Source organism: Amborella trichopoda, chromosome 5, assembly GCF_054954075.1.
Source record: "Amborella trichopoda isolate Santa Cruz 75 chromosome 5, AtrichopodaSantaCruz75HAP2 v2.0, whole genome shotgun sequence".
Lineage (NCBI taxonomy): Eukaryota > Viridiplantae > Streptophyta > Magnoliopsida > Amborellales > Amborellaceae > Amborella > Amborella trichopoda.
This window is the reverse complement of record NC_142340.1, coordinates 39439482-39466008: the sequence shown is the minus strand read 5'-3', so window position 1 is coordinate 39466008 and position 26527 is coordinate 39439482. Positions and strand designations below refer to the sequence as shown.

Sequence of the window (26527 nt, the reverse complement as noted above, 5' to 3'; positions counted from 1 at the left end):
GTTTTTTAGAGTCAGGAAAACCTTGCGGCTGGATTCAAACTTTTTGGGGGTCAGAGAGAGACTGTAACCTTTCTCTCTGAGAGAGAGAGTAGAACCTTGCTTTCAAAGAGAGAGAGAGAGAGAGAGAGAGAGGAGAGAGATGGAGCAGTTGCAGAGATTGTAGAAAGCCTTAGGGCCTGGTACAATTAGGAACCATGTCTTCTGTGTACATTTTGGAGCCACCAACGAGGGGGAAGGTGGTGATGAACACGACCATGGGACCCCTTGACATAGAGCTTTGGCCTAAAGAAGCTCCCAAAGCCGTGAGGAATTTTGTTCAGCTCTCCTTAGAAGGCTATTACGAGAACACTATCTTCCATCGAATCATTAAATCCTTTATGGTTCAGGGTGGCGACCCAGCTGGTTCTGGCACAGGTGGGTCATCTCTTTCTCTGTCTCTCTGTCTCTGTCTCTGTCTCTGTCTCTCTCTCTCTCTCATTGTTCCATGAAAAGTTTGTATCTTTGTATTGATTTTATTGATTTCTACGCCCCATATGAAACTTGTTACTCGTTTCTTGGATTTTGTGAAATATTGTTGAAGCTGTTACTTATCATATTTTCATTGTATGAGCGGTGGGTATTTTGATTTTCATCAATTTCCTATGCCCCAAATGAATAGAACTCGATTTAATTCTTATTAGGGTTTTGGAAATACTTAGTGGACATTTTACTTATCAGACCCTATTGTGCGGGAGCGAGGATGTCTTTTATTTTATTTGTCCCTGTTAAAACTGATTACACATAATTTATGTTGAAAATTGCACTGTTATCTATTTCTTGTGTATGTGAGTTTAAATTTCTGGTTTTGTGGAATAAGTTGATGTGCTCTGTCTTTTTCTTTTTCCTTTATACAGATTTAAAAATATCGGCCTTGCCAAATTACTGTAATTGTCCTGTGCTTTGTTTAATTCCTTTCTACTGCCTACTGCATTTGCTTCTGTTCTTGAGAAGCATCGATACAGCAACATTTTACCCATTCCCATGATTGAAGCGTACTCATTCATGTTATGTTTCTTTATTGATCACTAGCACCATTTTTTTTTTGATAAATGACAAAACATACACAGGCGTAACTGCACCACACGATGGAGTGCAGTTCCCTCCCAGTAAGGCTTAGATCTAAGACCTCTAATCATATCTGAATTGTTGATCAGCACATACGTTTCAAGCCAAAACTCTCATATGTTGTCTTTTTAGCCTCCATGACAAGACATCTCTCCTTGTAGATTTTAAAATATAAAAAAAATATCATTCCATTTAGTGTAGTTCTTGTTTATTTGTATACAGTATGCTTGTGCCGTATATTTTTTGTTAAATTTAACATGAAACAAACGCAAAACAGAGGACTTGTTTTGTTAGGAAATTGATCGATACTTGGTCCTGTGAGAGATTGCATTGTTTTAAAGAGATTGTGCTGTCTTAATGAGCTATGTTTGGAGAGTGTAAGGCTTGCTGCATTCTAGTGCAGTCACATGAACTGAAATGTTCAATTTTTTATGGGACAATTGTTTAACTTACCGTGGTTCTGTTTGATACGCATGACTAGTGTACAGTTTATGCCCTCTAAAAGCAACATGCGGTAGAAAACTCACAAATTTTTTATTTTTATGCTGAAACATAAGGAAATAACTACTCTTTCCTACTTAGGCGCTTAAAGAAATTTCGTACTCATCTCCAAGATGACCAAAAGTATTTCCTTTGTTATGCATGTCGTTGGGGAATCTATTACTTTTCATCCTTTAATGGACATGTCCCTTTTTTATGGTTTGTATTTCTAATCCACATCTATAGATGAATGCAAATCAGTTTCCTATTGGGCATCTGACTCATCTTTCGAGGATGTAACTTGTGTAAGACACAAAGGAATGGAGAGAAGCACCCAGAAATGAGTAAAACTCCATTACCAAGTCAGAAAAACTGAATCAACTCGACTCTTTCAGGGTGTGCTCAAATTTTTTCTTTCATTTATATGTGTGTGTACATCTATGTGTGTGTGTGCACTCGTGTCTATGCGTTTGCGCATTCTTTGTTCCCATATATCTTTAGGTGATCAAGCTGGTTTCAGTGCCCATCCTTGATACATTGGTTTTTTTAAAATTTTTCACACAAAATTCTCTGAAATTCGCGTAGTTATTCATTTATAAATCCACTGTTTGGTTTGGTGAGTCAACTCAGTTTTGTCAGTGACCAAGTCAGTCACCTACTTCGTGTTACAGTGCAAACTAGAAGCATGAGATATGGACTAATATGCGTGCACATTTCCCTTATAAAAATGCTTGACCTTCCTTGCAAATCGAAGATGTCATTTTCCCTTTGTCCTTTGTTTGCCCATAGTTCATGGGTGTCGGGTTTGTCAATCTGTTGAGAGAGTGGAGGCATGTTGCTCTGGGGCAAGTCCTGTCTGGTTCAGCCAACCACTGGAGTCAATGAAGCCCCATGGGAGTTGAAGATATCTTTGTAGATGTAAACGGAAGCACTGTTTTAAAAAACGGTCCGCCTTGCACCTAGGCGCTCGCCCTGGTGGCTTGGACAAAAACTCAGCCCCGCCTAAACCCAGGCGGCCTTACACGGTTGTATGTACTTGGGTGGGTGCCTAGGCGGGCGCTTAGGCAGGCGCCCTCCTAGGGCCATGTACCTGGGCGGGCGCCCAAGCGGGCTAGGCAGGATCCCATGGCTGTAAGCCGTTTCTCATTTTTTAAAAAAATACGAGGTGCTCGAGGTTCTGGGCGCCCGCCTAGACACTTGCCTAAGCAGTTCGCTGGGCGCCAGGCAAGCCGCTTAGGGGTCGCTGAGCGTTTTTTGAAACCTTGAACGGAAGAACTCAAAAAGTGCTCAGGTCCTCTTGGTTGTTGGACTCACTTGGGGAAGCAAAACGTTTGCTTACAGATTACGTTTGTGTCCATTATGGTCGGGTCATGCCATCAGTACAGAGGCTGACTGTCTCAATGTCGTCCGATGGGTTGAGGAGGAAGTTCCTTCTCTTTGGCACTTGGAGTGTTTCAACTTTCAAGAAGTTTTTGACATGTTCAAGGTGATGGATATTTTGTTCCAACATGTATTGAGAGGTATCAATGAATATGCCGATTTGCTGACCAGTACTGGGGTGGACAAGGCTTTGCTACTTGCAGAGGATGGATACTTAAGCTCAACTGCTTGTAGTATGGGTTGTCTTTGTTTGATATTTGTTCTTGCAACTTTAACTGATTAATGGATTTGCTTTTTATTTACAACAAAAAAGAGAGGGGCATATTGACTTCTTCTTCCTTTTGATAAAGAAACCCGAACATACTTCATGTAGAGAGGGGATGTTTACTTTAAGCGTAAAGATAAACTAAGCATTCAATGGATGATGACTTTGCATATCTTAACAACTTCCATTCCCATGGTCCTTAGTGATTGAAATCCTCACATTTCTTTCAAACCTAGCAGTGTTCAAGAAGGCGGATTCAGCCGCCTAGGCAGCCGCCACCCAAATACCTGGGTGGCCTGCACATAAAGGGGAGAAGGGGGGAGGAGCCGGGGGACCGCTGGGGAGGGGGTGTTGAAGATGTTATTGGGGATGGGGGGGAGTGTTGGTTACTGGTCCCCTTGATTGAGTGTATAGAACATTTATTTTTATAAAGAACCATTCTTCCACAATTTTCTGTGCATGTTATTTTGGTATGCCATTCAAACTCAAATATAGATAACTTTGAACATTGAAATTGAAGGGCTAAAGCTTCAAATGATTGAAAATTGCCCAAATTCATTCATTATGCCACAATAGTAAGTCTCAAGGACCAATACATGTAAATATGCATTACAAGTCAACTCAAAACTCACAAAAAATCAAAACTCAGACTTAAAACAATGAGACTCACACCATGAAAACAACTTTTATGAGCTCAAATTTGAGATTGACTTCATCATCACTAGCAACCACACGCCAATCTCTACAACCACCACTTGGTGCACCATCATCATCAAACTCATCTCCCTCCTACTCATATTCCTCTTCTTCCCTAGTCTCCTCTGAGTTTGCCTCCTTTTCCTCCTCCTTTGTTATATTCTTCAGCCTCGTTTCCTTCTCATTCCAATGAAATTGATATCTAGTAGCCTGCACAAGGCTCGAGGAGGTTCCAGCCTCCTCATGAACTTGGCTCCATGTCAAGCTCACTCTCTGGTGAATGCTAGTTTATCCCCAACACCTTCCTCAACCAACTACTTGCTTCACCCATATCTTCACCATGATAGGGTCAATTTTATTACGCTCCAAATGGTGCTCCTTCAACTTCTGATTATGTTGAATGGCAACTAGGTTGTTCACTCTCTTCTACACGAGCCTATCTCTTTATATGTACCTAGCTGTTGGATAATGCATGAAGGTATTATATAGTTATAACTTTGAGAAATGAAATTCACAACCAAATGTGTCTCTGTCCAACCACCGCATAAATTCCCCCTACAGAGGAAAGGCTGGTTCCCACATGTGCCCGTGCCCTTCCAAGTTTTGAAAATTTTGAAAATACCCTTTTCAATGAATTTATAGCAGATTTTTTTTAAAATTCTGAACTATTTTGGAAAATCATAAAAACATTTCTAATCATTATCATCATCGTCAAAGGCTTTTTTCCAACTAATTTGGGTCGGTTACAAGAACCTTGGTCCACCAGTTTGCTCTATTATGGGACTTATGCTTAGGACCCTTGCTCCGATGGCTCCTCCAGTTGTCTCCTCTCCCCATACCCACATTTTCAAGCCCCAGCCTTCTAGCTCTGCCTTCTCTGTCCCCAGGCGTCCACCTTCCTCCGCTGCCCCCCTCCCTCCTCCTCCATCCTCTCTTCCTTTTGTCCTACTTCCTTCCACCTTCCTTCCTCTCCCTCCCATACCTTCCTCCGCCTCTCCTCTCAAACTCGCGTCCACGCTTGTAGGCTTTTTCAAGCCCGTCCGAAACAACCAGGGAGGAATCGAGAGATGGGCTCGTACCACTGGTCTTGACCAGGATCTTACCTGCCGCCCTCTATCTAATGGCAGGTATCTCTTCTCTTTCTCTTCTCCTTCTCCGTTGCACTTCAAGGCGCCCTTGACCGATTCAAAGGTGCTTCCCTATCCCTACCCCTTGGCACCCCTCTCTGGACGTTGCTCCCTCCTACAAGGTCTGGCTTCACATCGACGACCTCCCCTCAACCTCGGCACCCGACCTCTTTCAGGGCTATCGGCTCCAAATGTGGTATATTTATTGCCATCAACTAGCAATCTTGAGAATTCCTCCCCCTAGGGTCTATCATTCTGCTGATTGAGTATCTAGAGCCTGAGTCGATTCTATCCTCGCTTTGGGCTTGCTTCGAGGGCCACCTCTTCTGCATTTCCCTTTCTTGGAACCCTGCCTCTCCCATGCTCTACGGGCCTCGCCCCTCCCGTCATCGGGGTCTTTCGACAGCTGGTCTCAAGTCAAACGCAAACTCCTCTCGACCTTTAAAAGTGTTCCCCCTTTCCATCGCCTTGGAACCTCCAACCGCCTCGGTCACTTCCATCCCTGGTCTGCCTCTGTTCCTCCCCAACAGGCAACGCCATTGTCGCCTACGCTTGCACCATTGACATCAAGCCCAGGCCCAAGTGCTGACCTGCCCTAGTCCACCCATTCACCTTCTGCTGCAACCTGTCCTATTGTTGTGTCGCACGCTCCCCTGCCCCACCACCCTCGAGACCCCCCCCCCCCCCAAGCTCATCCAGCCGTTGCCTCCCTCCCCTCGGCCTATCATCCGATGGGGTCCCTAACCTGCCTTCGGTATTTAATTCTTCACTTTAGGTACGAGGATCTCCATCGCCGTCTATCCCACTTCTTTCCACTGATGTCAACCAACTGCCTCCTCCCTTACCTTCCTCACTTTACCCTTTCCACTTGGCCTTTGCCGTCTCTTCTTCTTCTTCTTTGCCGCCACTTGGAAGACTCTGCCATCCCTCGATTCCCCCCCTCTCCCTCTCCATTTCCCTCGAGCCGCCCATCCTCCTCTTCTCTTCCCCTTCATCCACTTGGCCACTAGTCTTCGGGACCCCCCCTCTTTCTACTCAACCTTCTTCCCCCCCCACCCTCCCCCTCTCCCCCCGCCCCCGCCCCCTCCCCCTCCCCCTCCCCCTCCCCCTCTCTTGCTTGACCTTCCTCCCCTGCCGTCCCGTTAGCAGTAGCCGTCAAATCCCCAGCTCCTGATTTCTCCCCCTCTCTTGCTTGACCTTCCTCCCCTGCCGTCCCGTTAGCAGTAGCCGTCAAATCCCCAGCTCCTGATTTCTCTATTGGAGTTGCCAAAGCCCATCTCATCGATGCATAAGCTAACTCCTCTTCAGCTCTTGCATCATTACCCTCGGTTATTGAGGATGCACCCCCTCTCTCCCCTCTTATCCTTCCGCCTCCCTCCTCTTCACCTCCTCATGAGGTTGACCCTTATGTCCCTCTTGTCTCTTAGCTGGGCCTAGCCCTATCTGGGGTCCACTCCCATCAAAAACTCATCTCTCCTCAGCCACCACAGCCTGGGCGTCCTCTTCATCTGCCTTGGTACCCTCATCTTTGTCCATCATCTTCTCGGCTCTGGAAGCCCATGGTAACGCTGAAGACGTTTTAAAGGTGGTTGGCTTCTAGTTCGACGGTTCCGAAGACGACGTGGCTGCCTAGACCAGATTCAAAGTAAGTTCTAAGGCCTCAAGGGCACTTGTTAACGTCTCTTGCAGCATCAACTATGACGCCCGGGGAAGGGGTGGAGTAGGTGACCTTGCCCACCGCTCACCCAACTCCTAGACGCCGAACTAGGAGATCGTGCTCCCTTCCAGGTCTATGAAGATTCTGATTTGGAACGTCAAGGGTTTGGGAACCCCTCAAAAGTGCCAAGCAGTCAAAGACTTCTGCTTCAAACACCTACCTACCCTACTAGTTCTTCATGGAAACCAAACAACCCTATGCCATCCTCTGAGTGGTGAGAAGGGTTTGGGGTAGAAGGCCCTGTCAATAGACTGTCTTACCTTCACTGGGTGCGTCTGGTAGTATTTGGGTTGTTTGGGACCCCTCTGCCTCCTCCCTCATTGACGTTTGCTGTGTCTCACACTTTGTGACAGTTTCTCTTTCCAAGGTATCTGACAACTTACCCTAGAAGTCTTGACGGTGTATGGCCCCCAAGTGGATCAGTCTGCCCTCTGGGAGGAACTCAACTCTTGGCCTCTCTCTCCCCTCACGCTGGCGCGTTGGAGGTGACGTTAGTGTCACAAGATGGTCACATGAGCGTAGCTTCTCCTTGGTTGTTACCCTAGAGATGCTCCTCTTCACCGACTTCATCGCTCGCCATGAACTTATTGATATTCCCCTGCATGGGGCGACGTTTACGTGTTCCAATACCTCTTCCCGGTCTAAGCTGGATCGGTTCCTGTGCTCCCAAGATTGGGCCGCATCCTTCTCGGGTTCCTCCTCTGTGGATCTACCTCGCACCACTTTCGACGACATACTTATTCTCCTCACCTTCCCGATCTCGAGTGGCCCCTCCCCCTTTCGGTTCGAACTCCATTGGGCGGAAAACCCTGACTTCCATTCCACTCTAGACAATTGGTGGATCTCCTACTCCCCCTTGGCACTAAGTTGGTCGGGGTTCAGACTGCAAAAAAAACTTTCCTTCCTCAAGTCCTCTCCCAAGGACTGGAGACTCAACCTCCCTGGGAATCTTAGCTTCCATTCATGACCTTGAAGTCCTGGATGATTCTTGCTCTTTATCCCCAGCTGAAAACCTAGCTAGAACTCAGCTTAAATTAGACCTACAAACTATCCTCCATAGAGAAGAACTTTACTGGACTCGACGCTCTCGGATCAAGTGGCTCAACTGTGGAGACCAAAATACTGCCTTTTTCCATAAAATATCAAACTGTTGGAGGAGGGGCAACTCGATTGTCCTGGTTTCTCATCAAGGGGTCACTCATGGTGATCTCGTGGCCATCTCTTCTGCCATCCTCGACTACTTTCACAACCTTTTCTCCACTTTCCACGGGCCGGCCCCAGTCTTGTGTGATTTGGCCTTTGCTTCTATTTCCTTAGCACTAGCTTCCTGGCTTGAGAGCCCCTTTTCAGAATTAGAGATACTGAAGGCCATTCGAAACTTGGGTCAAGACCGGGCCCCTGGACTCAATGGCTTCCCAGTTGCCATTTTCAACGGTACTGGGATGTGTTCCGTCTCGACTTCCTAGTTCTTGCAGAATTCTACGACAAGGGCATCATCAACAAGAGCATGAACACTAAATTGATTGCACTCATTCCAAAAGTAGAAGGGGCCATTGAACTTAAGGACTTCCAACCCATTCCAAAAGTAGAAGGGGCCACTAAACTTAAGGATTTCCAACCCATAAGTCTCATTAATAGTGCTTACAAAATTCTTGCAAAAGTCCTTGCCTCAAGGCCTAAATTTGTCCTCAACTCCATCATCTCGCCCAACCAGTTGGCCTTCGTGAAGGATCGTCAGATCCTTGAAGGTGCCTTAATTGCACAGAGTGTATCCACTCGCAAACGCTGGAGAAATCCCCTGGTCTCATCATCAAATTGGACTGGGAAAAGGCGTACGGTCACGCAGACCGGGATCTTCTTGAAGAAACTAAAAGAAGGATGGGCTTCAGAGCTCGATGGAGGAAATTGATCCGGGCTTGTATCCGTGATCCCTTCTTCTCCATCCTTATCAACAGATCTGATCCCACAGGGGTCAAAGATAAGGGGCCCCCCTTTCCCCCCCCATTCCTCTTCGCCATCATTGCTGAGGTCTTCAGCAAGGCCACAAATAGACTTTATCAAGCGGCTTTGCTTCGGGCTTCCATATAGTCCTCCATACCATTACCCACCTTCAATACACTGACGACACCTTGCTTTTCTATAAGGCCTCTTCTACTCAAGTCAACAACGTACTCCTCTTCATTCACAGTTTTCATTTTGCCACGGGTTTCAAAGTCAACTTTAGCAAATCAAAGATGACGGGTACAGATGTTGACCCTACCGTGCTATAAAGCTTTGTGGCTGATTGGGGATGTGGCACGGAGGCCCTTCCCTCCGCCTACCTGAGACTGCCCCTCTGCTTTAACAAGCCTTGTAACGTCCATTGGGGCCCTGTCCTTGACAGAGTAGAAAGAAGACTTGCCTCTTGGAAAGGCAGATTCGAGAGAGTAGAAAAAAAACTTGCCTCTTGGAAAGGTAGATTCGTCTCCCTTGCTGGTAGACTAACACTTATCAAAGCCATCCTCTCAGGTATACCTATATACCTCATGTCCCTGTTTCACGTTCCAGCCTCAGTTCGAAACCAGTTGGAACAACTGATGAGGAACTTCCTCTGGTCAGGTGATGGGTCCCCTCAAAAATTCCACCTTCTTGCTTGGCATAAAGTTTGCCGCCCCAAAGCCCTCGAGGGACTAGGAATTCGAAGTCTTAAGCGTGCTAACCTTGCTGTTCTTGGGCAATGATGTTCGAGATTGGCCACACAAGGTAACCACCTATGGCACCACATCCTCTTCTCCAAATCAAGGATGCAAAAAACGCTAGGCGGCCCCTAGGCAGCCTGCTTGGCACTCTGCGCCTAAGCGGGCGCCCAGAACCTCAGGTGCCTCATAGTTTTAAAAAAAACGAAAAATGCCTTACAGCCTTACTCGCCTGCTTAGCTTGTCCAGGCGCCCGCCCAGGTACATCCGCCCTGAGCGCCCGACCAAGTACATCCGCCTTGGGCGCCCCCACCCGCCCAAGTGCATCCGCCCATGTAGGGCCGCCTAGGTCTAGGTGGGCTAATTTTTGGTCCAGACCGCCTAGGCGCCAGGCGAACCGTTTTTTAAAACATTGCTCCAAATAGCGCCCTCCTCTTCACCTTAGTCTATACCTTCGCGACCATACCACTTAGCCACAGCTTCTGGCGCTCCATCCTTCAGTCTCTCCCACTCTTCACAGAGCAGCTTCTGGCGCTCCATCCTTCAGTCTCTCCCACTCTTCACAGAGCATATCCGCTTCGGCCCCCGGGACAGGTCAAGCATTCGTTTTTGGCTTGACCCCTGGCTGATCCCCTCTCCCCTCTCCACTAGATTCCCATCGCTCTTTCGCCTCGTCCGTGACCCATCAGCCTCTATTCTATTCCTCGTTCCCCTTGATAGCGAACCTAGGATTTGGAATCTAGACTTACCGTCGCTCTCTATGCAACTCTAACCTGCCCGCCTTCAAGGTCTATGAAGATTCTGGTTTGGAACGTCAAGGGTTTGGGAACCCCTCAGAAGTGCCAAGCAGTCAAAGACTTCTGCTTCAAACGCCTCCCTACCCTACTAGTTCTCATTGAAACCAAACAACCCTATGCCATCCTCTGAGTGGTGAGAAGGGTTTGGGGTAGAAGGCCCTGTCAATAGACTGTCTTACCTTCACTGGGTGCATCGGGTGGTATTTGGGTTGTTTGGGACCTCCTCTGCCTCCTCCCTCATCGACGTTTGCTGTGTCTCACACTTTGTGACAGTTTCTCTTTCCAAGGTATCTGACAACTTACCTTGGAAGTCTTGACGGTGTATGGCCCCCAAGTGGATCAGTCTGCCCTCTAAGAGGGACTCAACTCTCGGCCTCTCTCCCCCCTCACGCTGGTGCATTGGAGGTGACTTCAGCGGCACAAGATGGTCACATGAGCGTAGCTTCTCCTTGGCTGTTAACCTAGAGATGCTCCTCTTCACCGACTTCATCGCTCGCCATGAACTTATTGATATTCCCCTGCATGGGGCGACGTTTACGTCTTCCGATACCTCTTCCCGGTCTAAGCTGGATCGGTTCCTATGCTCCCAAGACTGGGACGCATCCTTCTCGGGTTCCTCCTCTGTGGATCTACCTCGCACCACTTCCGACGACAAACTTATTCTCCTCAATACCTTCCCGATCTCCAGTGGCCCCTCCCCCTTTTGGTTCGAACTCCATTGGGCGGAAAACCCTGACTTCCACTCCACTCTAGACAATTAGTGGATCTCCTACTCCCCCTTAGAGCTAAGTTGGGCTGGGTTCAGACTGCAAAAAAACTTTCCTTCCTCAAGTCCTCTCTCAAGGACTGGAGACTCAACCTCCTTGGGAATCTTAGCTTCCATTCTTGACCTTGACCTACTGGAAGATTCTTGCTCTTTATCCCTGCTGAAAACCTAGCTAGAACTCAGCTTAAATCAGACCTACAAACTATCCTCCATAGAGAAGAACTTTACTGGACTTAGCGATCTCGGATCAAGTGGCTCAACTGTGGAGACCAACATACTGCCTTTTTTCATACAACTGTGGAGACCAACATACTGCCTTTTTTCATAAAATATCAAACTGTCGGAGGAGGGACAACGCGATTGTCTTGATTTCTCATCAAGGGGTCACTCATGATGATCTCGTGGCCATCTCGTCCACCATCCTCGACTATTTTCACAATCTTTTCTCCGCTTCCCACATGCTGGCGCCGGCCTTGTGTGATTTAGCCTTTGCTTCTATTTCCTCAGCACTAGTTTCCTGGCTTGAGAGGCCCTTTTAAGAATCAGAGATACTGAAGGCCATTCGGGACTTGGGTCAAGACCAGGCCCGTGGACCCGATGGCTTCCCAATTGCCATTTTCAACGGTATTGGAATGTGTTCCATCTCAACTTCCTAGTTCTTCTCGCAGAATTCTACGACAAGGGCATCATCAACAAGAGCATAAACATTACGTTGATTGCACTCATTCCAAAAGTAGAAGGAGGCCATTGAACTTAAGGACTTCCAACCCATAAGTCTCATTAATAGTGCTTACAAAATTCTTGCAAAAGTCCTTGCCTCAAGGCCTAAACTTGTCCTCAAACTCCATCATCTCGCCCAACCAGTCGGCCTTCGTGAAGGATCGTCAGATCCTTGACGGAGCCTTATTTGCACATGAGTGTATCCACTCGCACACGCTGGAGAAATCCCCTGGTCTCATCATCAAATTGGACTGGGAAAAGACGTACGGTCACGTAAACTGGGATCTTCTTGAAGAAACTAAAAGATGGATGGGCTTTAGAGCTCGATGGAGGAAATGGATCCGGGCTTGTACCGCGATCCCTTCTTCTCCATCCTCATCAACAGATCTGATCCCACAGGGGTCTAAGATAAGGGGGCCCCCTTTCACCCCCCCCTTCCTCTTAGCCATCATTGTTGAGGTCTTTAGCAAGGCCACAAATAGGCTTTATCAAGCGGGCTTCGCTTCGGGCTTCCACATAGTCCTCCATACCATTACCCACCTTCAATACACTGACGACACCTTGCTTTTCTATAAGGCCTCTTCTACTCAAGTCAACAACGTACTCCTCTTCATTCACTGTTTTCATTTTGCCACGGGTTTCCAAGTCAACTTTAGCAAATCAAAGATGACGGGTACAGCTGTTGACCCTACCGTGCTATAAAGCTTTGTGGCTGATTGGGGATGTGGCACGGAGGCCCTTCCCTCCGCCTACCTGAGACTGCCCCTCTGCTTTAACAAGCCTTGTAAAGTCCATTGGGGCCCTGTCCTTGACAGAGTAGAAAGAAATCTTGCCTCTTGGAAAGGTAGATCCGTCTCCCCTACTGGTAGACTAACACTTATCAAAGCCGTCCTCTCAGGAATACCTGTCTTCCTCATGTACCTGTTTCACATCCCAGCCTCAATTCGAAACCAGTTGGAACAACTAATGAGGAACTTCCTCTGGTCAGGTGATGGGTCCCCTAAAAAATTCCACCTTCTCGCTTGGCAGAAAGTTTGCTGCCCCAAAGCCCTCGAGGGACTGGGAATTTGAAGTCTTAAGCGTGCTAACCTTGTTGTTCTTGGCCACACAAGGGAACCACTTATGGCACCACATCCTCTTCTCCGAATCAAGGATGCCAAACACGCTAGGCGGCCCCTACGCGGCCTGCCTGGTGCCCAGCGCCCAGCGCTTAAGTGGGCGCCCAGAACCTCAGGTGCCTCCTAGTTTTTAAAAAAACAAAAAATGCCATACAGCCCTACCCACCCGCCTAGCCTGTCCAGGCACCGGCCCAGATACATCTTCCCTGGGCACCCGACCAAGTACATCCGCCCTGGGCGGCCACCTAAGTGCATCCGCCTTGGGTGGCCGCCCAAGTGCATCCGCCTTGGGTGGCCGCCCAAGTGCATCCGCCCATGTAGGGTCGCCTGGGTCGGGCGGGCGGATTTTTGGTCTAAACCGCCTAGGCGCCATGCAGACCGTTTTTTAAAACATTGCTCCAAATATTGCCTCTCCTCTTCACCTTGGTCTATACCTTCGCGATCATACCATCGAGCCACAGCTTCTGGCGCTCCATCCTTCAGTCTCTCCCACTCTTCAAAGAGCATATCCGCTTTGGCCCCAGGGACAGGTTAAGCGTTCGCTTTTGGCTTGACCCTTGGCTGATCCCTCTCCCCTCTCCACTAGATTCCTTTCGCTCTTCTACCTCGTCCGTGACCCATCAGCCTCTATTCTATTCCTTGCTCCCCTTGATAGCGAACCTAGGATTTGGAATCCAGACTTTCGTCGCTCTCTACGCAACTCTGACTTGCCCGCCTTCTAAGGGCTTTCCCTCCTTATTGCTCTTTTCCCTGCGCTTAGGAGGGTGAAGACCGGATAGTTTGGACTGCCTCTTTGTCGGGGAAGTTTTTTATGGCTTCCCTCAATCGTTCTTCCTCCTCTCTCAACTTCGACACATCACCTACCCCTCAGTGATCTCTAAGGCATGGTCCACCATCATCCCGCTCAGAATACAGTTCTTCATGTGGCTCGCTCTGTGGGAAAGGGCACGGTTGACCTCCTACAAAAGAGAGGTCTACCAATCCCCAATCGATGTGTCCTCTGTAGGGAAGCTGAAGAAACTATTGTTCAACTCTTCCTTCATTGCCCTACAGTTGCGACCCTATGGCAATCCAACCTATCCCTCTTTGGTTGGTCTTGGGTTACACTGCGGACGTTCCTAGCCTCATCTCCTCTTCGTCGTCTCTCCCTTGGCCGAAAGCTGGGCCGCTTCTTTGGAAAGAAACTCTGGGAGCCATGTTCTGGACCATTTGGAAAGACGTAACAATCGCATCTTCCAGGGGGAGTCAGCCCTTATCTCCAAACGCATAGACTCCATTAGAGGCTCAGTCATTTTTTGGGCCTCTAATCACAAACTCTTCAAAGGAATACTCAGATCCAATTTTCTGTGAAATTGGACCCACATTCTCAACCACAGGCATGTTAGGCCAACAAGGTCAGGTCTCTGTAGACCACCGAAGATTGGTGCTGTCAAACTCAACTTTGACGGCTCTTCCGTAGGAAACCCTAGCCGGGCAGGTATGGGGGGACTGTTTCGAGACCATCATGGATCTACTCTCCTCTCCTACTCCATCTCCATAGGAGTAGCTGACTCCATTGAGGCGGAGGCCATGGCCCTCCTAGAAGGTCTACAACGGTTTTGATAGATCTTGGGGTCTCCCTCTCCGGGTGGAAGGAGACTTGCAAAACATCATATCTTGGACCTACAGAGAAGCTCAACCACTGTGGAGGCTATGGCATATTTTTTATGCTATCTTCGATCTTTGCAGGGATACGCCGATCTTTTGGACTCATATATGGCGGGAGGCCAACCAGGTCACTGACGGCCTAGCAAAACAGGGAACTGCCTCTACTCGTTTTCCAACTCGATCGCATCACTTGGATTACTGAGGGGCACGCTTCCACATTTCTTTTTTGCCTTTAATTGCCTACTGTATTCAAGGTTGTGGCCCTTGTTTTTGGCTTTCACTTTCTCTTCAGTCATCTCTCCCCATGAGGGGAACGCTTTGTATTTCTACTCTTGTGTCTTTTGTTGCTTGTTGTATCTTGGGCGACGCGCCCCCCTTGTTTCCTTTTTTCTTTTTCAGTTCTCACCTTTTATGATCACTTCTCTAGGCGACTTCTTGCTTTGTACTTCTTGTACCATCAATACGATGTTAACAGTCTCAAAAAAAGGGATATATGCTTAGTGAGGTCATAAGTCCCCATATCTTTTTTTACTACTTCCAACCATGTCCTTTTGGGCCTATCCCTTACCCTTTTTTAGCCAAAATGTTTATAAGACCAAAATAAAATATTTTAGAAGTGGACTGGTACTAATGGTCAAAATTAATAACAATAAGGGCACTCCACTTGACCCAAGAATCACGATCCACTACTGTTTTCTTATCTAATTTAACAAGGACCCATAACCCACAATGTCAATGCAGGGGTTTATGATTGGCTTGGCAAAGTTGGACAATAAATAGTGAGACCATGATCTTAGGATGAGGATTTCAGTCCCCTTGCTTTAAGAGCATGTCGAACACTTGTCACCTCAATGCAAAGGAGGCTCTCTCTATGTATACATGTGCATATATTCCTTTATACGGTTGCTTCCCTGTAATGCGGTTGTCATGTGTACATGCTATGCAGAAGGTTGTTAAGGATTTGGCCCTTATTCTCACAGGCTTATAATTGCACACAATAAACTACACATTTCTCTTGGCCTACAAACATCATCCCTAAGTATCTTTCCGGCCTCAACATGGGATGACCTACTGTAAATCCTTCTTGGTGGTGCCACATGCCCATGAGTAAGGGTTTTGGACATAAGCACGGCCATAAACCGCCCAACCCATGGTCAGTCAACAGACTCAACATGCACACTTCCACTGAAGTGCATATTCCACTAAAAAATATGCTTTTACATGCTCACTGGGCCTTTGGAGGCCACAAAACCTGACAATTTTTATGCGTGTATTGTTTCTGATCTCATAATAGTGAATATATCCTAATGGGATTAGGGTGGTATGTGCTTATATATGATCATTGCTTGCCGAAATTTATGGAATTTTACTTCCCATATGATTTACTTTCTGTGAAGGCTTTTCGAGTAAACTGAACTTGGCAACAAGTAAAGTCAGTGGTGGCATGCTCATTACTTGCTCTGCTATGAAGATGCATGCAAGCAAGCCGGTGTGTTGAGTCTATTGTTGCAAGCTGAAGAGGGTTCCAGTGATGGAGCTAGTGGAGGCAGCAGGCTTTGCCCCAGGCAAGCATGAAGATGATTTGCATAGGCTACATGTTAACTTGCTGATGATGGCTTTGCAACTCCCTATTGTTCAGGGGATTCTTTCTGCGGCGCCAAAAAGTTTAAGAGTGCTTTGCTCAACATATAAGGCTAATAAAACTACTTTCCCATGATTCCACAAAATTAAAGATATTTAATAAATTTTCAATTTTAGATTTAGGCATACATAAGAGTGACTGGTAGAAGTTTGGAACTCGGAAGTGCATATGCCAACTGGCTGAGGAAGTTGGTGACATTGAATTGGTTGGGTGCTGTGCAGTGTTTTGAAACAGAAGTGTATCAAAGTTGGGGAATCAGAAAAAGTTTAGATTATTAGTGAATAAGGATGGTTGGGTGCTGTGCAGTGTTTTGAAACAGAAGTGTATCAAAGTTGGGGAATCAGAAAAAATTTAGATTATTACTGAATAAGGACCAAAACGTGTTGTTCACCATTCAGATTTAGTTTGAACCATATTTAAACCAAATACAAGAAGCTGGTGAGTGACCTTTTCGTTTTTTGTTCTTTTATGTGTATGACATAGAAATGACTTGGACTTTGTAAACCTATCACATAATCCATGACACCTTTGTTTAAGTAAGATGCAAATTTTCATGCATGCTTATCAGTTATCACAATGAAAAGAGCATTGCTTAGGTCCAGGAGCTGTGTTGGAGAATTTTTGGCATGTAGAATTGACTGTGTTATTAGTTCAGTATTAATTATGGTTGGTTTCCATTGTTATTTGACTGTTTTTAAAGTTGTCTAGTTGTTGTTTTGAGGAAATTATTTGCTATTGTCTGTGATAGCATTGCTATTGTTCTTGAAAAGGGCTTTCCTTTACGCTGTTGACCATAAACTTGGTCTGGAATGCGGTGGATATGGTCGTGTGACCAAGCGATTGTTTGAATGAGGTTTATAAATTGTCAAAGTACACTACAATCCAAAGGACTCTGGACAAACCAATGTCCACTGGATCCTCACCATCCTATGCAATAATTGACAGTGATGGAGAGGGTGTGGAAATCCACCAGTGACAATCCCTAAATGGTGGGTCCCACTTTCTCTTCATCACTGTCCATCATTTTATTGGACAGTGATGAAATGCTTATATTCACTTAAAATACTGGGTATAAAACTTTGAAAGAACCTTTAGGTTTCCATGCTTGCAGGTGGCGAAAGCATTTATGGGGGAAAGTTTGCAGATGAGTTTCACTCCCGACTAAGATTCAACCACAGGGGCTTGGTTGCATGTGCAAATGCTGGATCATCTCACACAAACGGAAGCCAATTTTTCATTTCTTTGGACCGTTGCGACTGGCTTAATAACAAGAACACCATTTTCGGCAAGGTTTTTATTTTTATAGTTGCATTCTTATGGCAAGTTTCTTGATGAATGACATGGAATTCATGTTTTTGAATATATATTATTTGTATAAAAATCTCATTTCTCTATTTTCCAGGTCACTGGAGACTCAATATATAATCTGTTGAGGTTAGAGGATGTAGAGACTGGTGAGAATGATAGGCCATTAGATCCACCTCCCAGGATCATCTCTATTGAGGTAAGAAATGTTTAGATTTCATTGCATGATTTGCATTTGATAATCAGGAGTAAATGTTCATTACATGAATTTGTTATGCCATATGGATGTTTTTGATGCACATGAGCTTCTCTTTTTTATTGTTTCATAGGATGTCTATAAGTCTAGACTAGCCATGCTTTATGAGACGGAATGTTGCGCGATCAAGGAACAACATATCCATAGAATGAGTGTAGCGTAAATGAGGATGTTGTAATGGATGAGTGGTAAGACAAGAAATAATAGAATTTGGAATGAATACATTTGCAAGAACTTAGGCATGGCTCCAACAGGAGATAAAATGAGGGAAAGTAGACTCAGGTGGATGAGCCATGTGTAGCATCGACATAGAACAACACCCGTTAGGAAGGACGATTTGGTTCAAGTGGAAGGCTCTCAAAGGGCAAAGGAAAGGCCCAAAAGGATTTAGATGGAAGTAGTTAGAAGACATGTGGTGACTTTTGATCTTGTTTAAGATATGGCCCCTGATAGAGCAAAACTAGGGAACATGATCGTGTAGCCGACCCCGAATAGTTGGGATAAGGCTCAAATGATGATGATGATCTAGAATTTTGAACTTACAATATTTTGCGTCCATAATTTAGGAAAATGAAGAGATTGAGGAAGATGCCACACACAAAATTAGAGCTGGGAGGATGAAGTGGAGTACAATTGGAATTTTATGTGATCGCCGCATACCAATGAAGTTGAAGGGCAAGTTCTGTAGGACAACTGTGAGACCGTCGTTTCTCTATGGGGCGGAATGTTGTTTTGACAAAAAATAATATATCCATTGAATGAGTGTAGGGAAAATGAGGATGTTGAGATGGATGCGTGGCTAGACTAGAAGGGATCGAATCCGAACTGAATCCATTTGGGATAATTTAGGTGTGGCACTAATAGGCGATAAAATGAGAGAGAGTAGACTTAGGTGGGCTAGCCATGTGTGGCGCCGACCAAGTGCAGCACCTGTTAAGAGGTGTGAGTTAGTTCAAGTAGAAAGACTGGAAAGGGCAAAGGGTAAGCCCAAAAGGATGTGGTTAGTAGTCTGAAAAGATATGAGGACTTGTAGCATCACTGAGGGTATGACCTTTAATAGAGCAGAATGGCAGACCAAGATTCATGTAGCAGACCCCAATTATGTGGGAAAAGGCTATGATAATGGTGAATGAATATTTTGGGCCAATATATTGGAACTTAAATAGGGTATAGTATCTGTCCTTTGGGCGGGGAGGGGGGGTGAGGTGTTTTCTCTAAGTTTTAAAATCCTTTAAGTTGCTTGGGATTTGGGGAGCTTTTAATTCCTTCTTTATTAACTTTGTGCATATTATCAATATCCTCTCATGAAGTGATACGGATGACGTAGTTTCGTTTTACCTGTAATTTTTTACATTATAATGAAATCATACCTATGCTTATCGTCCGCTTGAAGGGAGGCTTTATGTTCTTCTAATATTTCAGGTGAGGACGTGTGTAGTAGTTTATTTAGGAAAATGCTATACTCACCCTTGCTTTTTCTTCCTATCTGAAACATGGTTGGGAAACCATAACTGGAGGGTGTTGGTATCCATGTTTTTTGGTCGGAATTGCAAAAAACGTGGGTGTGATAGTTTCTCCCCTTTATGTAATGCAAATGCACATTTAGCCATGCAAGTGAATGGCTGTTGTTCTATATTACTATATATGTGCTTTGTATTATTTTGATATTTAGCCTGTTTGTTTTTCTTGACATCAAGAGTTGCACACTAAAGTTTCATGTGGTATAGGTACTATGGAATCCCTTTGATGATATTATTCCTAGACAACCCCAACACAAGGCCATTCCAAATGATGTTGAAAGCAAGGATCAAAAGAAGAAAGCCATAAAGTGAGTGAAAACACTTTACCCTTAGGAATCTAAGATGCAATGGTGTCAATCATTCTGCATCATTTATATATGTTTTACTATGTCGTCGAAATAGGATTTAGGTAGGTGTTCATTTACTTGAATTTGTAATATGCAGGAAGCTGAACTTGCTGTCTTTTGGAGCAGAAGCAGAAGAGGAGGAGAAAGAGTCGGCAGTTGTGAAGGAAAAGATCAAGAGTAGTCATGACGTACTTGATGACCCTCGTCTCCTCAAAGAAAAGCCACAATCTATTGAAGAGGTAATGGCCTAATGATTTGATGATGACATACCACATATTCTTGTGTGTCCTAGTTTTCTCCCTTCAGTTAAACCTCGATCCCTTTTGGTGTTTTATACTTCTAGAATGTTGTTGTTGCAAAATTATGTCTTGATTGTGATTGTTTTTGTTTTTGCCTTTTTCGTTTTTTCTTTTTTCTTTCTCGTTGCATATTGATGCTTGAAATCATGAAATTTCCTTTATAAGTGAGAAATCATATGGATATTATAAAAAAGAACATAAGAAACTATCTGGGTGGATTTGCAAGAGATTCTCAATTATATGGGCTCCACTAATTCTATATTGAATGTGTGTATCTATATCATGTACTAGAAATGATAAGTTGGAAATTGTGACTTCATATACAATTGTAAACCTTAAGTACTGCATGAACAGTACTAAAAGTTCGATGGTATGAGCAGCAGTCATTTCTTTCTGTTTTTTTTTTCTTTTTTTGGATCTCTTGAATAGAAATCTCTTAAAATGAGTATTTAAACTTTATATTTAGTTGAACTGACTCTATGAAGAAACCCATCATCTAACCTTCAATCAAGATATTAATGAAATGCACATAGGAATAGCTTGTTGTAAAATATCAACACATCTGTTGTTCAATAGTTATAAATATGTTATAGATTATGATTAACAATAATATATCCGATTAAGTACTTCAGACTCTTTTGGTGGTTGCAGAGCTCATCAGAAGCCAAGAGAAAAAAGGACGTTCAAGCTTCAGTGAGGGAAGCTTTGAGCTCAAAGAGAGATGATACAGGTGTCTCAGCAGAAAATAGATCAGCTGCTCTTCCTGACCTGAGTGATGATGATGAGGCCAGCTTTGATGCTCGAATGCGTCTACAAATTCTTAATAAAAGGAAAGAGATGGGGGAAGTAAGAGGTCTTGAAAATTTCAGTAGAGGTAAATTGACTTCCAAATTGTGATGCTCTGTTTTTTTTTTTTTTTTGGGGGATATTTACTTGGACAATCTATGCTCCTTAAAGAAAATGGGTTCAATATTAAGCTACGATGTGCATGCAAGCATACACATACACATGCACATTATATGTGTGCATTCTTTGCATGCTTGTGCTATTGCTTGTGGGTCTGAACCCTCTTGTGTGCTTGTACGCTTACTCCGCAACTCCAAATTATTGATTCTGTTGCCTAAAGTCTGTAGGGAATAATTTGTTAGATAGCTTCCTTTTTTTTTTTTTGGCCATTTTAGACATACATGGAAGGGATTTTTTTCCTCTTTATATCATTCTTTTTCGTTCTTTTTGCAAGGGTGTAACTTTTTATGGGTACATTTTTCAATTTTTACTTTTATTAAATCAATTTTTTTTTTCATTTTAACCCTTTTTTGGCATTTAAACTTGAAATGTTGCTATCTTCTGTCATGTTATTAAAGGAATAAGCCCAGCGATATGCGCTCTTAGCTGGATAGCATGACAGCGATGAATGTTCCTCTTGACCTGCTACTTCGCATGTTTAATTCAATATTTTCTATTTTAATTTCAGCCTGCCTTTTGCAATTTCCTAAAGTGGTTTAGCCGCATCCCAACACATGTTTGCCATGTTTTCCAAGTGACAAAGTGCTTTCTTATGTTTTTGAACCCATAAAATCGAAATGCAGAGCAGTAACATAATAGTAATGATTGACACGTTGTAGATATGGTGGGTAATTAACATGAGTTTTTGGTGGTTGCATGAGATAGATCTTCCTGATGAATTCAAATGACGAACTGAGGTGTGTTACTTTGTTGTTGCAGACAAAAAAAATTCTAAAGAGAAAGAAATTGCTTCTCCAAGGTAGGATTATCTATATCAAAGAATTCATAGACGCACTCTGCATTATTTACAGATGCACGCATGTGTGCTGACACACACACAAGAACTGCATATATTTCTATTTTTAACTTTTAGGAACTTACTTGATGATGGTTTTATGTTTTAGCAGTCTTTTACCTTGCCATATGTTTAGTTTCCTCTGTGAGTTTGTGTTTTAGGAGTCTGTTATCTTGCCATATATTTAGTTTCCTCTGTATATTTCTTGATGTCTGGAGTATATGATAGGAAAATGTTATATAAATTAGCTACATAGTTAACTATTAAAAAAAAAAAAGACAAAAAAAAAAAAAGAAGTTTGGAATCGGGCTTGGGTCAAGACGGTGGAGTCTGGGTTTTCATAGCACAACATTTCCAGATCCAGTTAGAAGTTAACTAAATAGTTGGATCATTCATTCTGTCTTGGCAATTGGCATATAATAATTTTTAGGTTGAAGATACCAGTGGTCTGCATAATAAAAAAAAAAAGCAAGATCAAGGTGTTGCTTTCTCGGTTGGAAGTGTTAAGGAATGCACCATTGAACTGCTCGGGAAGTATTTTTCCTCGCCTCCAATGAATTGCTTCCTGTTGATCTTTCTTTTATGCTTCCCTCAGGTCAAGTATTTGTTTGGCAATGGATACATAAACTAACATATTTGCTATAATATGATTTCTATATAATTATGTCACCAGTGCACCACTATTCTTCCTGGACTGGCATAAGCAACGAAAATCATAAATTACAATGCAAGGAGTTGATACATGTGAATGAGTCATTTTAGTGGAGAGAAATGCCGATAATTATTAGGGGTTTGTTGTACAATTTCCTATCAATACAGCAAGTTGGTGAGTTCAATAATGATCATTTTGCTCAAAGAAAGAAATGGGGTTCGCTAATGCAGTGATCGAAAGTCCTGGCTCAGGCTCGGACATGTCTGGGACCCAAGCCCAAATCAGTCTGCCAACTTGGTCCGGTCTTTATAAAAACATACATTAAATCCAGTGAAATGGCTCAACTTGTCCTGAGACTTATGTTATTCATGAATCCAAAACCCTGCTGAGTCTGACGGACACGTGTTAGTCGAGCCTGATTAGCCAATTTTTAAAGCACTGAGCTAATGTTACAACTTATAACATGGATTATGCTTTCCAGCAGAACTTACTGAGTAAACCTCACAAAGAAGGATGATTTAGATAAAGAAACATGGAATTGTATATTATTGAATTCAAGATTTATTAAATATAATATCAGAGGGAGAAACATTGGAGTATTCAGTGAAGTTTATTTTTAGCTGGAGAATAAATAGCAGTCTTCCAATCTGGCAGCCCTTTTGAGTAACATTTGCTTGTTTGTAATATTCCTTCCCCAATGCATTGGAATCATAAACATTCCTATAACATTCATATTCCTTCTCAGTCCTTAAAATTTGACGACTCACAGGAGGGAGGCCCTGGATCTTTTTCTTTTTCTGGTCATTAGTATATGCCATCCATTTATAATGAGACTCCTTTTGGCCTTTGTTTTTTTGGTGGATTATCTGTATTTAAATTTTGATCCTCTTGAAGGTGCAGCTTTGTTTGGTTTCTTATTGTAGCTACCTATGCTCTTATTGCTCCTTCTTTAGCTACTTTGAATGATGCCTGCAAGAAATTTTTAAGTAAATTTCTTTAAATTCTAGTTCTACCGTGTCTTGAACCAGGGATGATAGTGATGATGATTTGAAGGAACAAAATAGGAAGAGTAAACTCTCTTTGAAACATAAAGGAATAGGATCAGAAGCCAGGAAGGAACGCGAAGCTCAAGCAGATGTTGATTTGCAGCTTCTGAGCCATGCTGAGCAGGAAAGGCAGAAGCAGAAGCAAAAAAAGCGCAGGCTTCAGGGCCATGGAGAACAAGTACGAAAAGCACAAGGAAAAAGTATACTATATATGGTCAATTGGGCTATGCTAAATGGTTCTCCAAGGCTCATCCACGACAATTCCCATTGACTGTTGGTTGGTGATTAAATATGGTGGCGTCCACAGCAATGCAACCCTGGGTATAGTTAATTTCCAACCATCTGTTGGTGGGAATGAATGGCGGACGTGGCCTTGGAATACCATGCATCAATGTCATAGTCCATTATAGTATGGTTAACTTTCCCATGGAAAATGAAAAAGTACATTTAACTTCCTGTTCTGATGTGTCCACTCTTGACCGTCCATCATTCATTGGGCTAAGGTTTTCCAAAGTAAATTGGGATATATACAATGCTTTACCTTCATTGTATCTGTAAATCAATTAATCATTGATTGTTATGCTTAGACACTGGCAAAGCTGGAGAAGTTCAGAAGTTCCTTCTTTTCTGCAAAGTTGGGTACTGCTACAAACAAACCTGAGAATGAGGGTAATGAGGACGAAGATCTATCTGATTGGAGATCTCATAAGCTAAAATGCATGCCTGACCCTTCTAACAAGGTAAATTTCTTGCCACCTGTTATCTTTGATGAATTGTTTGTGGTCATGGCTGACAATCATTTTTTGCTTTCTTTCCTTTCATCTAGTGATTAAAACATGGGATCTGAACCTGCAGCATGAGTTGGGAAAATAGGATCTTGAAACCATGAGAACGTGAGAGGAGACACAATTAGAAATTGAAAATCAATAGACTGTGGGGGGTTTTTCGTTGGAAAATGTTTTCATGCAGCTGCATTTGTACCTTGGGAATACAACAAACAACGGCATCAATAGACTATGGGGGGTTTTTTGTTGGAAGATGTTTTCATGCAACTGCAGTTGTACCCGTTGGGACTACAACTAACAACGGCGACTCATTTGTCCACTAGTTGGGGGGACCCAAAACACTCCACTGGATATATCCATTCTTTCCGGATAGAACCCAAAATGCTGCATATCCATACTCTGGATCTTCCAAGAATATTTTTTGGGAAAAAAATGATTTAAAGTCAGATATTATTTTTTTATTGTCATCTCAACTCCTAATCTGAACCATGCATTTCAGTGGACACTAGATCGATCAGATTTGATCTTATTTTGTAAGTTCCAAATCCATTTTCTGGTGACAAATGGGTTTGCAGGTATTCTAAAGTGCTTTTGTGTCCTCAATCCATCAAAAAGATGCACTTAGAAGTTCGGTCCTGCTAGGCTACAGTGAGGCTGAGCACCAAGGCTGGACTGTTTTCTAGTTTAACTTTTTGGTCTTTGTGTGTTTGTGCGTGCACTCCTGTGGGCACGCATATGTGTATGTTTTGTGTGTTTGATCCCTTGCCCATTCTGGGTATCTGGCTTCTTTTTCCCACAGTGGTCTGAGAACATCAAAAATTATTCATGGGATTATAATTAATTTCTCAAGGCTCTAATAAGGAATGGGTGTGAATGTGATGCATTTGGGAATGTCTATTTATCTTAAGCAGGACGCAATGGCTCGGAAAGATGACTCTGACATGTATGTGGTTGAAGATCCTCTTCTTGAGAAGGGTAAACAGAAATTCAACAGGATGCAAGCAAAGATGAAGCGGCGCGAGCGTGAATGGGCTGGGAAATCAATAACTTGATTCATTCCCCTGTTATGTACGTCACTGCTACATATTCTTTCAAGCATTGAAACCAGTTTTTTCTCTCAGGTATATTCAAAGCAATTCTCAACTGGGAATGCGCATTTCAAATTTTCCGCTGTGTATCACTCTATGCCATTCTGTAGGTGACGGATCCAAAATAATCACCATTCACATGCTGGAGTGCGTTTAACAGAGTGGAGAATACTAGTTTATAGAAGAGGATTTCATGTCTCGATAGAGAGATACTTTACTCTAGCATCTGAAAAAATAGGTAATCATCATTCAGTGCAAAGTCGTTGCCATCAAGCAAAGGGACTTGCTTTAATCACCTCTGGTGATTCTCAATGATAGCAATTGAAGTTTAGTCACAGGTTTCTGTAAATTTGTACAATATGATTTGGAGAAGGTTGGGTTGCGCACATAACTCCAGCATTGATTGTTTGGGTCATAGATGGAAAAGACTCTGTTCTTGGCAGAAGAAGCAAGCCCCCCCAACCTTGTCAGGTTCTTTAATCAAAGAGCCTATAGAGGCGCCCGTTGTGTTGAAGTTGATCATTGCATTCTCGATACATATTAGTCCTTTTATTGTTTTTTTTTGGTTAGAATATATATATATATATATATATATATATAATGTTTTTTTTTGGTTAGAATATATATATATATATATATATATAGAGAGAGAGAGAGAGAGAGGTAAGTCGTTTTGCCTATAGTCCTCTTGGTGAAAAACTTGCGCCTGAATTTATCTGCAATACGCTTATTTGGGCCGAGTAAATAAAGATTGTATAATATTGCATTAATTTGCATCAATCTCATTCAGCATTGCTTTTAAGTAGGAATAATTCAGATCTCTTAGGGCACATTTGGTATGCATGATAGCACGTCTGTGGAAGTATTTTTTCGCGCGAAGCTAATTGCTGTGAAAAAATGTGTTAGGACCAATTGGTTTAAAAAATCTCCCACACGAGGGAGTTTTTTTTTCTTATGTGAGCACTTTCACGGATGTATTTTTACCCATATCAAACTTTGCCCTTATTGAACTTCTATTCATTTTCAAGTTAAAGTTGAGTATGCAATTAATAATAAAATGTCCATTCCGCGTTTCACATAGAACGTCTGTTAAATCCATGAACATTTGATTCTAAATGGCAGTAAGAATTAAGTGCAAGAAGCTATATTTTTTAAGGGAAAAGTTTATATAGCATTGAGGCTCTAAACAATCAAATTTGAACCTACCCCAAAAATTTCATTGGAAGAGGTTGTTTTGATATTCAAGTAGTTTCAAATTAATCATCTCGACATCAAGATGCATGGATATGAAAAA

At 43.4% G+C, this 26527-nt stretch overlaps 1 protein-coding gene across 6 annotated transcripts; it reads left to right on the top strand.

Annotated features, from left to right (window-relative positions):
• On the top strand, positions 1-25747 carry LOC18433027 (Cyclophilin-like peptidyl-prolyl cis-trans isomerase family protein). 6 transcript variants are annotated; one of them, XR_966636.3, is made up of 11 exons: positions 1-414; positions 17246-17424; positions 17537-17638; positions 19423-19523; positions 19660-19801; positions 20513-20735; positions 21587-21626; positions 23343-23538; positions 23948-24100; positions 25057-25266; positions 25344-25747. XR_966636.3 is itself a non-coding variant. In XM_011624607.3 (11 exons), exons 1-10 carry the CDS (start codon positions 195-197, stop codon positions 25195-25197), a joined length of 1497 nt encoding a protein of 498 aa, XP_011622909.1. In that variant the 5' UTR covers positions 1-194; the 3' UTR covers positions 25198-25213; positions 25344-25747. The 6 variants fall into 6 exon arrangements, 2 of the variants coding, with proteins under 2 accessions (XP_011622909.1, XP_006843186.1); XR_016056247.1 differs by having other exon boundaries at positions 23343-23560; positions 25057-25213; XR_016056246.1 differs by having other exon boundaries at positions 23343-23560.
• Positions 25748-26527: the final 780 nt, after the last annotated feature.

Coding starts and splice junctions, on each gene's coding strand:
- LOC18433027 (XM_011624607.3), top strand. CDS start 195: ATGTCTTCTGTGTACATTTTGGAGCCACCAACGAGGGGGAAGGTGGTG. Junction 17,639..19,422: donor CCAGGATCATCTCTATTGAG/GTAAGAAATGTT, acceptor CATGTGGTATAG/GTACTATGGAATCCCTTTGA. Junction 21,627..23,342: donor AAAGAAATTGCTTCTCCAAG/GTAGGATTATCT, acceptor GTCTTGAACCAG/GGATGATAGTGATGATGATT.